The sequence below is a fragment of the Xiphias gladius genome, chromosome 17, assembly GCF_016859285.1.
Source record: "Xiphias gladius isolate SHS-SW01 ecotype Sanya breed wild chromosome 17, ASM1685928v1, whole genome shotgun sequence".
In the NCBI taxonomy this organism is placed as follows: Eukaryota; Metazoa; Chordata; class Actinopteri; order Istiophoriformes; family Xiphiidae; genus Xiphias; species Xiphias gladius.
Genome location: NC_053416.1, coordinates 20640710 through 20656790, shown reverse-complemented (window position 1 = coordinate 20656790; position 16081 = coordinate 20640710). Strand labels below are relative to the sequence as shown.

Here is a 16081-nt window from a genome sequence, read left to right as displayed (position 1 = left end):
GGTAGAAGTTAGTAAGAGGAAGTCATTGGAGTTTAAGGGAAATGAACAATGAATCTCCATAATTGTTGATCTGAATAACACATACATTTTCCCAACTTATGTTGTAAAATAAAATCAAACTAAAATGCACAAAATTTAGAATATCTAGCCAGACCTCTGCACTGTGCCCACAACAATGTAAACACAGAAAATGTTACAATGGTAAACGGACAAATGCAGGCAGAGACAAAAATGTTTTGGTAAGTAAGGTTAAAAAAATTTTTTAAAAAAAGAGTTTTTGCTGTTTACACTACATATATCACATCCTAAAATAAAAGAAGTATGTAATCCACACATATACACACCTACAACATTTTACAAAATGATACATCAGTTTCGTATTGTGATGCTTCCCAAAGGCTAAAACATGATAATCTTTTGAGGGTAGACCGTGAAAAGTCTTGAAAGGAAATGCTTGAAGCCTTCATGCAGTGTTTATGTGCATACAAATTTGAAGAAAAAAAAAATCAATATGTTGATGCTATGTTTCCACATCTGGGAACAGTCAAAAGAACACCAAAAGTGGGTTTCTGTAGCTTGTGCAGCCGTCGCATGTTCCACTGACTGTGCTCTGTGCTGTTTGCCACTGATTCATGATTTTGCCAAGTGGAGCATGTGAAGAGAAAAAAAGATTATGGCTAGAATTGAGCCCTGAGAGATCCGAAAGGTGATATCTGCTGAAAAAGATAAAGCACTGTCTGTTGTGATAAAGTAAGAGAGCGAACAATCTCTAACACAGCAAGTTCAACGTACAGTGGTCAGTGTATGGTATCTTTACAATGGCAGGAATTGTCTTAAGAAGGTGAAAAAAACATCAGGATTTTTGTTTTTGAGTTGTAGAAAGATTAATTGACAGTCATCTGTCAAGCAATAAGGACAGGTAAAGCAGGGAATTTCTCTCGAGATAAACAAACTACATTACCACTACATAAACTACATTAATGACTAAATATGAAACAAAAATCCTGTTTTACAGTATATGGCTTTGATGGGAAAAGAGGTCAGAATGGTGTTAATTGATAAAAAGATGTGTAAAATCAAGCTTTTTTCCACTGTTTGAATGGTATGGAATCAGTTGCTCTCAAGCATTTCAGTGTAGTTAATATGCAAAAGAAAATTTCATAAATGATTTTTAATGATCGCTACCTAATGAAATTTACTTGCTGTGTAAATGTGCAAATGGCTGAGAAATAGTACAAGCACATTGCTCACCTTGTGCTTTGCACAGCTCACGTCTTTTTAACCAACTGTGGGGAAAAAGCAATGTTGTCTCCCCGGCAAACCCCGAATGCCTGATCAGTGCTGGCCTTGTGCTGCTGAAGTGAGGTGAGTACTATGTACTATGTGGTTGTTACTTGACATAAGGCTGTAGAAGTTTGGTAATGGGAGCCATTTGGTCTGTTTGGTCACAAGCCATTTGATCATAATCGGCTGCATATCTGTTTTAATTCCCCGTCAATGAAATAAAAGGGGTTCTTTCTAAAGACTTTTGACTTCTACCATCCACTGCAATAGTCTTCACACATGTCCATGAGATCCTCATGGGATCCTCACCAACTTATGTAAAGTTAGAGTCTGACAGCCTGAATGCAAGCTGCCCCACAGAAGTTGATGCTTACAATGTGAAGACACCCCCCAGTGAGACCCAAAAACTCAACTCAGTTCTCCGAAAAGCGCTGATCTTGCTACGTCATACAGGCTGTTGAGCCAGCTCAGAACTGAGCCAGAGAAACCATCCAGTGCGGTCGTCAATTAGAGCTGCATGATCAAATATGTCAAATGCTGCATAAGGTCCCAAGACAAAGCGCAAACCATCTGCTTTTTAAGGGCTTGTAATGGAATTTCTCCAGAACAGTAATGTTTAAAAAGATAGCACCTTGACTTGGAACACCATTTTCTGAAATGGTTTTTGGTTGTTGTAATTCACTGATAATTTAAATGCAGTCTTTTCTGCTTTTAAAGATCTTACTACACTTGATTTTTTTCTAAAATTATTTGACTGCTCTAGCTGAGTAGTGAATTAGCAATGAAAGGCCTAATGGCTAAAGCTTGCATAGCCATCAGCTGCAAACCACATGAGTAATTATTTTTTTAATCAGATCATCTCACCCACTTAGTTTAAATAAGATATTGTATTAAGTCCTTAATTGGCAATATTTCGGTTGAACAGTTAAGTAAACAATATGCTTATATTCGATTCTTTTTTAAACATACAGAGTCGGTAGTTGTAGGTCTATATCTGTACTCCAAGAAGTTTTTCCAGATGAAGTCAAAGTGTCGCATGCATGAAATTAGAGGAAAATGTGCCAGTAGCCAGATAACTATGTATAAAAAATAAGGATGAACGGGTGCACAGGTAGAACACCTCATGCAGAAAGTGGAGTACAACAGCATATTGTTTTAGCTAGCTACCACCAACCAACCAACCATATCTGCTAGCTACCACCAACCAACCATATCTGGGGCTTTTTGCAAAAAGTACAAGCATGACAGTGAAAGATGGAAGCAGTGTGCTGATGTTGTAACCTGCTACCTAGCAAAAGAAATGGTTTCTTTTAATACGACAGAGAAGAGTGCATTTAAGGCCATGCTGCAGACATTTGACAAGCAGTATGAGCTGCCAGGTCGAAAATGCTTCTTGAAGACTGCAGTTCCAAAGTTGTAAAACTTGATGAGCTGTGCAACATCAGAGCAAACATTTCAGCAGTTTTGGAAGATGTGGAAAAATTGGCCCTGGTAATTGACATGTGGTCTGCAACATGATGCCTTACATGTCAGTGACCACACATTAAGTCAGCAAAGAGTGGGCACTACAATCAAAATGCTTACAAACAATCTCCTGTATAACTGCTAAAAGTGGGACCAATTCTTTGGTGGCCATCAGACAGTTGAAACGGCAGTGTTTAAGTTGTTTTGGTCACAACCTGAACATTGCCATAAACAAGTCACTTCAGCAGCACAAGGCCAGCACTGATCGGGCATTCGGGGTTTGCTGGGCAGTCAACACTGCCTTTTCCCACAGCTGGTTAAGAAGACTTAAGCTGCGCAAAGCAAAAGATGAGCTGAAACTCCCTCAGCACTCCTTGATCATGGTAATTAAAACAAGTATGGGCTGGCCGATACCTAGCTAATTGCAATAATTTAATAAGTGTGCAATTTCCAAAATTGAAAACAATATATTTGCATACCAAATAGCTTTGCAAATGAAGCTGTTTAAATGACACAATAGTCTATTACATCAGTGCAAGCGTGCGAGCAGACGCAGAGGCAAACATGAATGACTTGCATAACTAAGCTTATATGCTGATTTAACATTCTGTGATCACCAAATGGAAGGCTATTTGTACCTTTTCGTGAACAGTGGTTAGAGAAATGTAAATGTGTGCATTGTAAATAGCCTATGTGGTAATTTATGCCTCTATGGCGTTCCTTATGTGAGCTAGAAAGCCTTACTATAGTTACCTAGAAGTTATTAATAGTCTGTGGGTGAATATGTTTTTCCCGACACGACTGCAACACGATTGGGCTCAAAACAGCAAATGGCGGAGACAATCCTGGAGCAGGTACAAACCATTGAACAGGTGGTTTGCTCAGGACAAAAGCCACCGCCGCTCCTGCAGCTTACATGGCAGGACAAGTGTTCTGGAAGCGGTTAACAGCGGGTTGAAGCCGTAGCGGAGATCACAGACATTCTCTCCGGAGAAAACTATGTTACTATTTCCTCACCTCTGCCCATGTAAGTCCACCTTGAAAGTGTGCTAGAGGAGTCAGGGCAGGATGCCAAGCTCACAGCCGACCTGAAGCGCGCAATCCTGGAGCAGACGGAAGGCAAATATGGCAATGATGCCACCCAGAGGATGATGCAAGAGCAAAGCAACAGGGCTTGACCAAAGATAATGAGGGGACCACATGAGGCCACCTGAGATAAGTGCCACAAAAACAGAACTGGTAGCAGAGATGGTGGCAGCAGCAGCAACACATGCAAGTCAGACAACCAGTTCGGCAAGTGAGAGAAGAAGGAAGAGGAATCAGGTGCTAGCACAGCGCCTGAGAAGAAAAAAAGGTTCAGCCTTCTAGGGAAAAGAGCAGATAGAGCAGCCACGCTCACTGCTGATCAAAAAACCGGACCAGAGATGACAATGTACCTACAGGAAGTAGCTATTGATGGAATAGAAGACCCACTAATTTGGTGGAAAGCTAACCAGGGACAGCTTCCTCTCATGGCCAGCTTTGCACATCAATATTTGTGCATATGTGTTACCCGTGCTCCATCTAAATGTGTGTTCAGCTCAGCGGGCAGTGTTGCTACTCCACTCCGCAGCCTATTAAGGCCAGAAAAGTTGAACATGTTAGTATTTCTGGCCAGAAACCTTGAGCTTTAAACTTGTTTTGAGTTCCAGACACTGTCTCTAATGGTAAATCCATGAAGCCACAGGCCCATTTAATTATTTTGAATTTTGTAATTGTTTTTATATAATCCGTTTCGCTCATGTAAGATCTAGCAGAATTTGTTTAAGATAGTTGCATAATTCGTGTTGCATTCTTTTGCACAGTAAAATCTTAACTCTTACATTGTGTTAATCTAGCTCTTTGAATGTAAAATGGAAATCCTGAGTTTTAGCCTATGAAGAGTGGTCCGTTTTCTTTTTCTAAAGAGAGGTGTGATTGGGAACAACTTCATTCCTTTATTTTGATTTATAGTTACATTTGTCTTTCAGGGCTATTATTACCTAATCAGAAAAAAGAGTAAATAATTACTTGAAGTCTCTGAAATCCAGCCAGGTAATTAGCCTAAAATAGGAGATAGGGCCCCTTCAAAGGCAAAGTGCAAAAATAGGATTATAACAGCCAGGATGTGACAATAAATCAGCCAGAGTCTCCTCTAGTCATTAGAATATTGATAATTAACGGATTACATTTTTCCTAAACATGACATCTTCTCAGTTAAATGTGCAGGGCAAGACATGGTGAAAAAGTGTTAATAACAGTATAATGATTAGGAATTATTTGTGTAAGAAGGGTATAGCAGAGAACAGGAAAGTTCGCTCTTTAGGCAAAAAGACTAGGCCACTGTTTTACTGAGGCAGCAAACCAGGTGGATTTAAAAATAGTGTTTATGTTTGCGCCTAAATTAAAACATGCTTTCTCTAGGCGGTAAATAGGGTGATTAAATTAGTTGTTTTTCCTATACTAAGCTATTATAATAATTACAATAAATCCATCCTTCATTTTTGCACTCTTTGGCTGACACACCTTTAAATACATATTCATAAGTTTCAAATGACAAATGTTCTTCAAGTACTTTTGTCAAACCTAAACAATTACAGGTACAACAGAATAAAGACTAATGACCTGCTTATATTTGATGGCTCACAGTGCTGATAACAGCCAGGAGAAGAGAGAAGAGAATAATACTCACCATGTCTGTATCTGACACTGGCCCGAAACTCGTCACATAGATATTTGTCCTCACTTCTGTCACACTCTCTGAGGAAAGAGACAACAAGGAACAGAACATATCACAGTGCTGTCTGTAAACAACAAGCTTTGCCGAAGCTCTGTCTTTTTTAAGCTGATTGTTTGTCTACATGACGATGAAGTTTGCCTGTTGGCATTTAACTAAGCTGCTTCACACACAAATTCTGCTTTAATCAGGGGTTAGAGGATCACCTCAAACTGATTTAGGCACACTCAGTGAAAAATTTCAGCCCTTCTGGACAAATTAATACCTGGATTCTTAATGTCTTTGTGCATCATTTGGTAAAAACTATGTCAATGTGGTTGTGCCACAGATTGCAGGTTTAAGAACATAACACTAGACCCAGAGTATTAGTCCTAAAATGTAGACTCAAGTATTGCTGGACAGCATTGGTTATAGCAATCCCAACTGTTGGGCCCAGGAGGGGTTCTTTTCAACCTCAATTCAGGGTCAAAAATGTTGCTGTGAGCAACTTAACAGATGCTTTTGAAAGCCTTCGTTCAGTAAAACTACCATTTGTTGGGCTGAAGCTAGTTTTGTCCACTACAGCGTAAAATCGGCTTTAGGCCAGGCCTGAGTGTGTATCTTTTTTTTGGGAGAAGACATCCCTTTTGACCCAAAATAATTTTAGTTGACCTGCCCCAAAAACATTTAACAGTCCCTAAGGTACTACTTGCTTGGGAGTAAAACGCAGCAGCTCAGCATTAAGGGTCTGTGTGTATTTTTTATTCTGGACATACTTTGTTGCCATTACACAATTCTACACACACATTATAATCACATTAGACGTGATGTAGTCTATTGTAGTATGAATCTGGCATGAATGTTACGAGGCTTTTCCGTTCTATATATTCCTTTTAATTATAATTACATGTATCGTTGCACTTTCTGTTACATTACAAGCTCCATAATTGCTTTGGTTCTGTCATAATGATTTATGGATGCTTATTGATACCATATCAATGATGAACTTGTTAATTATACAGTAAGTTCGTCAAGACTTTTAAATGTGATGTTAATTATGAGAGGATGAATGAATTTTTTCAAATACTTGAGAAATGATTCTAATATAGCATTAAGTAGGGCATGATATGAAAGCTGTGACAGATCAAATTTTGCCCTCTTCAGTGTGGGCTGAATCAGCTCCTCTGGGGCAAATGTGTAAAGTAAGCTTTTGGGCTATTGGTGAGAGAAAAAGCTGCTCCCAGTGGTGCAACAAACAGAGAGTGATGAGGCTTTTCTCCAAAAGTGAATAGATCCTCGGCTCTTAACTGTGTCCAAGATCTAAGCGACCACTCACAGGTGAAGTCTCCAATCCTCTGGCAAAGGGCCCCCCTGAGAGAGGAGATCCACTTCCACATTAATAGTTCCTGCGTCACAAATAGCGCTCAGATCCGTTATTATCACAACACCGAGTCAGCAGTTTGCACGGCAGGCAAAGGCGGGGAACAGAATGAGTTGCGCCGTTTCTGTTGACAACAGTGCATCAGAAGATAGGGCAGAGCTAATAGAGGCCGCTGAAAATGAAATTAAATGGTGTTCTCCGGTTTCTAGCCAGTCTGTTTTTGTGAGATGGTCCCAAATGACTGTTTCTCTCTAGGCCTGTGGGTGGCATAGGGGTGGCCAATAGGAGGAAGATTGGTAATTGGTAATTTGACTGAGCATGCTGGCCAACTGAGAAGGGCCCCAACTGGTGTGTCTGTTTGCAGGTAGACTGTTGGGGGATTAAACTTTAAACTATTAACATGGGTCTATCAATCGTCTTAGATAAAACAAATCTGCCCATTTATAACCAGCTTCTTGTAATTTAAAAATATTTTTTGATAAATAAGATCAATTTAGATCCATCTGCAACACAAAATCCTATTCCTATTCCAGGAAAGGTCTTCTTGGTTTCACTGCAGCACATAGGACTGTACACTCGATCATTGCTCTACATGAGGAAATCATCATGACTGTAAGCCATGACTGGTGCAGGCCTCATCATCTCCTCGGCCTCGAGATGTGAACCTCTGTACAGGGCTAGAACATGACATTAACATCTTGTGCCTGGTTCTTCTCCCCGGGTGCTGCCAGGGAGTCCAGGTCATCCAGCCTGGTGGCTCTGTAGCCTGGTAGCCATGCTCGTGGCTTTTGCAGCAAGCACTAGAGCAGAAATGACCATTCTAGCTGGCTGGCTGAGAAATGGCAAAGCCTGCTTGAGCATGTGGGCTTGTTGTTATGCGGTACATTGTCTTTAGGGGATGAATATTTGGATGAAATGGCATCAATTAGAGGGATTTCCAGTGACATATGTGCTTATTTGCCATTTGGGCATGATTGAACAAAGACTTCCACCCAAGGGAAGGCAGATTTCCATAACAGTGCTGCACGAAATGACTTGACTTCAGTGTGAGCTTGGTTTTGGTGTGTTGTCTGTATGGGCAGAGGTGGATCTACCGGGGTGTGGTGGGACTGGTTAGCAGCGGGGACGCAAATGCAAAGCATTTCGTAGGAGTAGCAGCTTCTATCCCATTAGTTTTAGACAATCTAGTTCAAAAATATATAAATGAAACCTTGTGGCTGGTCGGAAATTTACAAGAGTGAAACTCCGATGTCTGAGTGCAGCTGCGAGAGGACACAGGGTTGCTAACAGACTTATTTCACCCTGCTGTCCCTGTAGCGTGCAGCAGCTCCCTCCGTTTTTCCCCCGCCCTGGCAGCTTTCTGTGCAACCTCTCCCTGTCCCAGCCGCTCCCTCAAGCCTTTTCCACCTATTGTGGGATTTAGTTGATAGGAAGATGGAGTTATATATGCATGAATTTAGATTAATTTAAAAAATAACATAAAAAAACTTAAATTAATGCCTATAATTTAATGATCAGATGATCTATTATGGCCACATTTCATGCTAAGTGATGGGCTTAGCATGAAAAGACAGGTAATTGGAAAAAAGGTCTGAAGATTTGAAATTAAAACAATTTATTGATTTCTAATGCTAGCTTTACATATTTATATTCATTGCTTTACCCATGTGCCACAATAATATAATGTTTTTGAGTTAAAATATCTTAATTTGGGGGCTTTTCCAAGCAAATAATGATACATGTGATTGTTTGCGATTAATTCAGCATACAGTATATATATATTCCTGCTGCAGCAGAAAGTCTCCATGTCACCCTCTTGCCACCTCATGAATATTTAGATCTAGATCTGCCCCTGTGTATGAGTTACCATGACTGTCCACTTAATGTCCACTAGAAGTAGATACATCTACAGTGAGCAACTGAGTTAGTGACATTTTGGATCCATGAAGTCAAAAAACTACTACTGGAAAGAAACAATTTCAAGGGCAACACCAGGATTGTGTCTGACACAACATTCCAGCAATAAGCCAAAAAATGTTAATGTCAATATAGTAAACCTCTTCTCATATCTACCAGTCCATCTAGAGCAGGGGGTTTCATAGTCAACACTGCCATCCTCTTTTGCATTATATGGAATAGTTATAGTCTAATGTGATAAATGTTGATGTTGATGGATTTCGTCACTCCTGCTCTCTGCTCCTATTTGGTAGATAATCAAAGTTTCGGAACTACAGTTCACATAATGCTGTGGAATATAAGCTGGAGGTATAATGTTGCTATGGAGTCAGTCCCATTTTTTTTGGTTTTTTTAGCCTACTGAATATTTGTTTATATCTTGGCCAACTGACACTGATAAAAGTATGATGAATTAGCTACTAGAAGTTGCTGTTTGCAGTGTGCCTGTGAATGTACAGACAACTATCACTGGAACACTTTGATATTGAAGAAAACTTACAAATGTGATGATTCTCGGGCAGTTATAAGGAGGGTCTTTTTTTCTCTGATTTGTTAGTGGATTCATGGATGTTTATTTGCAATGGACATTGGACTTAATGATATCCTTGGGAAGTGTAAGTCACACTGAATCTAAGAATTTCTGTATCATGTCTGTGTGTTCTGACTCAACTGAGTTATGATTCTGAGAAGAACGGCCCTTGCTGCAACTGCTAACCATCTTGATAAGAGGGCCAAACCACAATAAATTCCTGTTGTGTTCAGAACACCGGTAATCTCCCATTCACACAGTATCTTTGCTTCACGTTGCTCCCTCTCCTTTTCGAGCCACATTAGGATTTATTGTTTATTTTATTCATTAAATGAGCTGGAGAAATAACTCGTGATCAGTTTGGTAAACAAAAACCCTGCAGAACAACAATACAGATTATGCTGCTTAGACCTGTACAGTACATTTATTTTAGATTTCATCTGTTTATATTGTTTACATCACCATCACCACTGAATTAAACATAATCAGTGTTTTCTGACATAATAACAGCATCTTTATAATGTGTAAGAGGATATACTGTATGTCTGTACGAAATTGTCGTACAGAAAAAAACAGTATGTATGCCTGATGTGCATTTTCTTGTATCCCAATTATCTGTGTCCTAAAATAGTGACACGGTGAGCAGTGTGAAATCTCTTTCTCTGTAGGTGTCTCTGATTTATCTAACATATACTGTTGCTTACCTCCCAGCCCAGGACGTAGTCTGTTGTCATATCCATCCAACAGCCTGTCTAGGATTCGGGTGAAAATAGTGATATTGTCTTTACTATCATCAGGCAACGGCTCTCTGTGTCCAACTACCGCCCTGTAGAAAGAAATGGAGAGAGGAAGATGGATTCAGAAGATAGAAAACACATAAAATTTAATGAAAACATTGATAAATTGTTCCATAACTGAAGCACTGACATGCCTTCAGTTTACAGTGTGAATGTTGATACAATCTATATTCTCACAGTAAATGTACAGTTTTATTAGTTTTGACAATCCAACACATAAATGGATATGTTAACAATTTTATATTTAAAACATTTTACATACCAGCTTTCAGAATAAATAAATGGATGAATTGTATTACATTTTGACCATGATCACAGGTGAATTTCATTTGGAATTAATCTCAACTGTGGTATCCAGAGATCTCACTGATGCTATAAATCAACTTAAGTCCAATACCAGCCCCCTTAATCCACTCCCAGCGTCCTTTTTAAAATGTGTTTTTAACTTTTATCAACAACTGACATTTTGTCTTTAGTTAACTGTTCTCTCCGGGCTGGTATCTTTCCCTATTGCATGGAAATTGCTGCTATTAGACCACTTCTAAAAAAGAACAACCGGGACCCTAGTTCACTTAACAACTACAGGCCGATCTCCAACCTCACCTTCCTGAGTAAGATAATCGAGAAGATTGTATATCAGCAACTGAACCGCTACCTTACAGACAATAATATCTATGATAAATTCCAGTTTGGTTTCTCCACCTCTCATAGCACAGAAACTGCCTTTTTAAAAGTTGTTAATGACATGAGGATCAACAGTGACAACAAAGAAACCTCAGTCCTAATACTCTTAGACCTAAGCTCAGAATTCAACACAGTGGATCATGGGATACTGCTGGAAAAGCTCAGAAGCTGGTTGGGTCGGTCTGGTACGGTTCCTCAGTGGTTTGAATCCTACCTGCATAATCTAAATTTTATTGTCACACTTGGACACTTCCACTCCAACAAATATGAACTAGTGTGTGGGGTCCCGCAGGGTTCCATCCTAGGCTGTCTTCTTTTTAACTTATACATGCTTTCCCTTGGCTATATTATCAGCAAACATAGCATTAGCTACCATACCTATGTCAATGACACACAGCCTCTCATCTCATTATCCACTGATGACTTCCAATCCATAAACTCTCTAGGAAGCTGCCTAGAAAAAATAAACCACTGAATGGCATCAAACTTTGTTCAGCTCAACAGAGAAAAAACTGAAACGCATTTGTCATGAGCAGGCTAGACTATAGCTTCCTTAAAGTCCAGGCTGGACTATTGCCTCCTTAAACTTTCACTGGCTACCTGTTGTCTTATGAATACAGTTTAAAATTCTCCTCTTGGTTTACAAAGCACTTCATGGTCTGGCTCCACAGTATAGACATGGTGGTAATATACCATCCCAACAGATCTCTCAGGTCACAAGGTTGGAAATCTCGTCAATGTGCCAGGAGCACGTTCTAAGTCTGGTGAGACGGCTTTTAGTATTTATGCACCCAAAGAATATAACAGTTTGCCTGATGATCTTAGACTTGCTCCAACTCTTTGTTCTTCTAAATCAAAACTAAAGACATTAAGCTTTTCCTTAATGAACACATTGTATTTGCACAATATGTATGTTTGTATGTGTGTATTTACATGTATGCATGAGTGGTTGTTTCTGTGTGTGAGTATATTTTTGCTGTTTTATTGTTTTTATATGAAGCACTTTCAACAGCTTTGTATGGGTTTAGGTTATTTGAATTGTAATTTTCATACAGTATTTATTTAATATAATTCAGTATTGTAAATTTAATATGTTTTTGATAAGGAATTAGGTCTGATTTCTCCTGCCTGTTTTCTCTTAGTGAAGATCTGATGTCAGTGATCAGCCTTGGGCATTAATCAATATTTGGATAAAAACCGTCTGGTTTTGTTTGTTTTGTTTTGGAACCTCCATATTTTACAAAAAACAGTGAATTTATGATAATGAATTCTTTTCCAAATAGGACATACTCTGCAGTGTTTTGTTAGAGAATTTATCATATGCTATCAGCCACTGGTTATTAACTTACATGGTCCACAATCCCCTGCAGAACAATATTGTGGTGAGATGAAAAGGGCACTATACTGTAGGTGGAAAACTGAGGAGTTAATGAGTATCATCTTTAATTAAACTAAAATCCCCTGAGGAACTGACCTATAATATCCAAGTAATCCCCATCAACAACCACTCCATGTCCTGACACACTATCACATACACACCGTTGTGCTGGTCGGTAAAGATGCAGCAATTAAGAAATTTAGGGTTTGAGAAGTATCCTGAATTTTCCTTGAATGTTCTTACAGGAAACAAGCGCTCTCAGCAGCAAATCTATCTTGGCCAGGCCTCTTAGAATGGCTTTCTATAGCTCAGTCTGTCCCATAATAACAACTCAACGTAAGATTTCATCTGAGCTACAACCTCATCCATTAAAACATTTGCAAGGTGATGGTCACTACTTCTAGTGTATACAGTTGTAATTATTATTAGTTTGGGCTGTTTGGGAGTTCACCCTGCATGCTCTGTGCAGGAAACACCTCATAATGTTGAGACATTTGGGCAAATGATTTCAGCCTAGCTAAGTGGCTATTATGTGGGCATATGTGAGCTATAAATAAAAAATTAAGCATCAGGGCACCCTCATTCTCATGTTCCAGAGATCACTTCCTCTATATTGTAATAGGTCCCATCATTTACAGTATAATAAACCAGGACATGAAGATTTTTGAAGGCCAAAAAAAAAAAGAAAGAAAGTAAGAAAGTAAACTACTGCCAGTATTACATTATAAGGTATTGAATGCAGCATTAATACCAGTAACTAGGCCATTCTGCCTCCCAAATATTTCTGATAACATTTTGTTATGATGGCAAAGATGCTGAAGGATTAACTATTCATTTATGATTTAATTAATTAAAATTCCATATATTTGTCTTTTAATATCACTTCACCCTCATGTGGTGGTATTTTTAAACTGAGCTTGTTTTGGGTTGATTGTTTAAAATTATAATCCTCCAGATTTTCATGAAATCAAAACACATTTTTGATACTTGTATGGTCAGCTTTTTCTGCAAATTTCCAGTCAGTGTAGTCACATTCAGTAACTGCTGCTCTGTTGAGCAGTTTTCATTGTCAGCGGCGGACTCTGCCACTGCCACACTGGGTTCAAATTCACATGCATGAGGGATTTTATCTACCTGATAAAAGCCTCAATGTTTACTATTTGCTCTTCTGACTCCGCATTAGAGCTGTTATGTTACTTCTAATGCAAACAGAACATCCTCCTGCTGCTGCTGCTTCACATTAAAAGCATGCAACTGCTGAAAAACAGGGTTAATTGTGAAGAAGCCCCAGGAAATGCAAGATCATTCATCAAAAATTTCTTACTTATAACAGTTTTTGACAGCAGATCAGAGTATTGAGGATTACAGTGTTAAGAAGAGCATACCAATGATGAGCCAGAAGATGTGAGATATTTGAGGCTTAGTATCTCCAAAGTGCATTCCACTGAGTCTGAGCCTTTAAACACCCAGCTCACGATTTGCACCTCATTGAATGGGGCACAGTTTGATATATTCTGGTTGTCAAATGGGTACCTAACAGTATAATTAAGCTCTGCCAAAAATTTGTTATAAAATGACAATGTAACAAATATTTGAAAGAAACACACATTTCTGGCTTTTTAATCAGGCACCTTATCAAAAAGTGACAGTTTGAGGCAGCTCATACACACTGAAAAGAAAAAGCTTTAAAAATAACTGGGACTAGTTTGAATCCAATAGGTAATATCTCATTTAACATGAATCATATATCAAACAAAAAGCCTCTGTTGCCTCTCTTCTAGCTCCGGCGGGTATTCAAAAATTAATGAGAAACCTTTAATCCCTAAGAAACAATTCTAACAACGTCTGCTACACACTTAAATATCCACTTCAGAAAAACAAAGTACTTGTGTGGTGTGCCGCATCTGCATGTTTTACCGAAGCACTCACACTCTCTCTCACACACATACACACAGACACTCACACACACATGCTAACCTCTTCCAGGATCAGCCAGCTGTTTAAATTCACTGATGAGGACAGAAAAATGGTACATTCCCATTTTTTAATTGAAATCATTTTTGTTTAAACACATAGGTTGTATAATCATACCAGCCGCTTGTAATTTTTCTTCAGTCCCCTTCAGTATTCAGTCTCTCAATACAAGCATATAGGTAAATACCTAATAAGAAAATAAAAAAGGGCAGAACAGTCATTATTATATTCCTGAACTAGTCACATAAAGAAACAAACATTAAAAGAGGTTGTGTCAACAGTTGTCATTGTTAAATGTTTGTCTGAATTTTGCCTGAACGAGAACAAGCAGAAAAGGTAAAGGTGCTGTAGGTGTAAACAAGGAGGATGTAAAGACCTCCCATGATTCACAAAGCACTCACTTCAATGTGATGCCAAATCTGACATCCTGCATTTATAAAAAAAATTCTTATATATTATATTGGTCACGGCTTTAGCATATAAATGATGTTAATTTTTAATAACTGCCATGCTGTCTGATTGCATTATACTGTACAGTCACTGTGAAGTTGAAGCTTGATGGTTAAAAGTGAGTATTTGATCATGAGATGACTGGCACGTATTAACCAATGTTGTGTGAGATGAGCCAGGAAAACTGTGTTCTTTAGGCCCCCCCCAAAAAAATCAGAAGAATAAAAAAAAAATCAGAAGTATTTCTTTTTGCGTTTGCAACAAAATGATGCAACTTTACTAAAAAATGTTTTAGTTGTGTTGCACCTTTTAGGATGGGAAAACTTACACCTAGATGACTGACTATTTTCACAGCTGACATTTGGGCAAAGGTGCAACTAATTCAGTTCCAAGGTCCTGGTATTGTGCATGATGGCTCACTGTGACTTAACTGAGACAATCACTGTAAATTACTCATGTAAGATTAATCAATAATGTCATTAAATATGTCTGTTCTTTTGCTGATATGATGTAAAGTCAGCACTATTGGTTACCCAAATATATTACAAATATTCTGCTACAGGCAGGGAACAAACTCATATGTGGCTTCTCCACACCTTTATCTTTTGGTATATTTCCAGCAAGTACACACTATCACGGAAAGTGACATTTAAAGTAACAAAATGGACAAGTCATGCTTCACTATTTGTGACAAGAAAACCACTGCTGCATCCAACACCACCTCAGACTTAATGGAGCAGTGAATAATGCACAATGTTAACCTAAGGCTGGTTGGACTGGAACACAAACTAAAATGTTTTTTTTTTTAGGGTGTAAATATTAGAACTATGCTATCTCTTGAGTAAAACTCTTTAAGTTAAATGTTATTAAATCAGTTATTTGTCATTCAATTGAAGTGTGATTGTCTTAGATCAAATAATGTAGTCTGAACAGAATATTTAGTGCATTATGTGTCAAATGGTACTTGGTCAAAAATTGTCAAAAATTTTGAGTCAATTTTCAGCCATGTTACTAGGTGGATCACATGCATTATAAGGCAGAGGCACATTAAACATTGTCAGATTTGATCTGATAGTATCATTAGATGGGACAAACAAAAATTATAAATCAAGGATATGGACAAATAAACAACTTTATACTATGCATGCAGACTTTTAACTTTTCTGGAAGTGCGTTCTCTCTGAATAAGAGACACTACATTGAAAAAAGTTTCTTAATTGGCCATGTTCTTTAGAAGTCATCTCTTTAATAATTACTTAGTCCCACTTATTATAAGCACCGGATTTGCGATGTTCTTCAGCTAAAATGAAGTGTAGGTACTCTCTCTCTCTTACCGCCCCCAAAGATGAGAGGAAGAAAACAGACGGAAAAATATTATACTCAAATATGAAAATATTCTCTATTTATTAGTTCACACTAGTGTGCATAATCAAAAACATTGTTGGTGAAG

General features: G+C 38.4%; 1 protein-coding gene across 1 annotated transcript in view; it reads right to left on the bottom strand.

Moving 5' to 3' along the window:
* gabra3 (gamma-aminobutyric acid type A receptor subunit alpha3) overlaps positions 1 to 16081 on the bottom strand; it is an 86263-nt gene that overhangs the window by 28806 nt on the left and 41376 nt on the right. The window contains exons 3-4 of the mRNA XM_040151517.1: positions 10053 to 10174; positions 5459 to 5526 (exon numbers count right to left, since the gene is read on the bottom strand). Coding sequence (XP_040007451.1) covers positions 5459 to 5526; positions 10053 to 10174 — 190 coding nt within the window. The remainder of the gene's footprint in view (positions 1 to 5458; positions 5527 to 10052; positions 10175 to 16081) is intronic.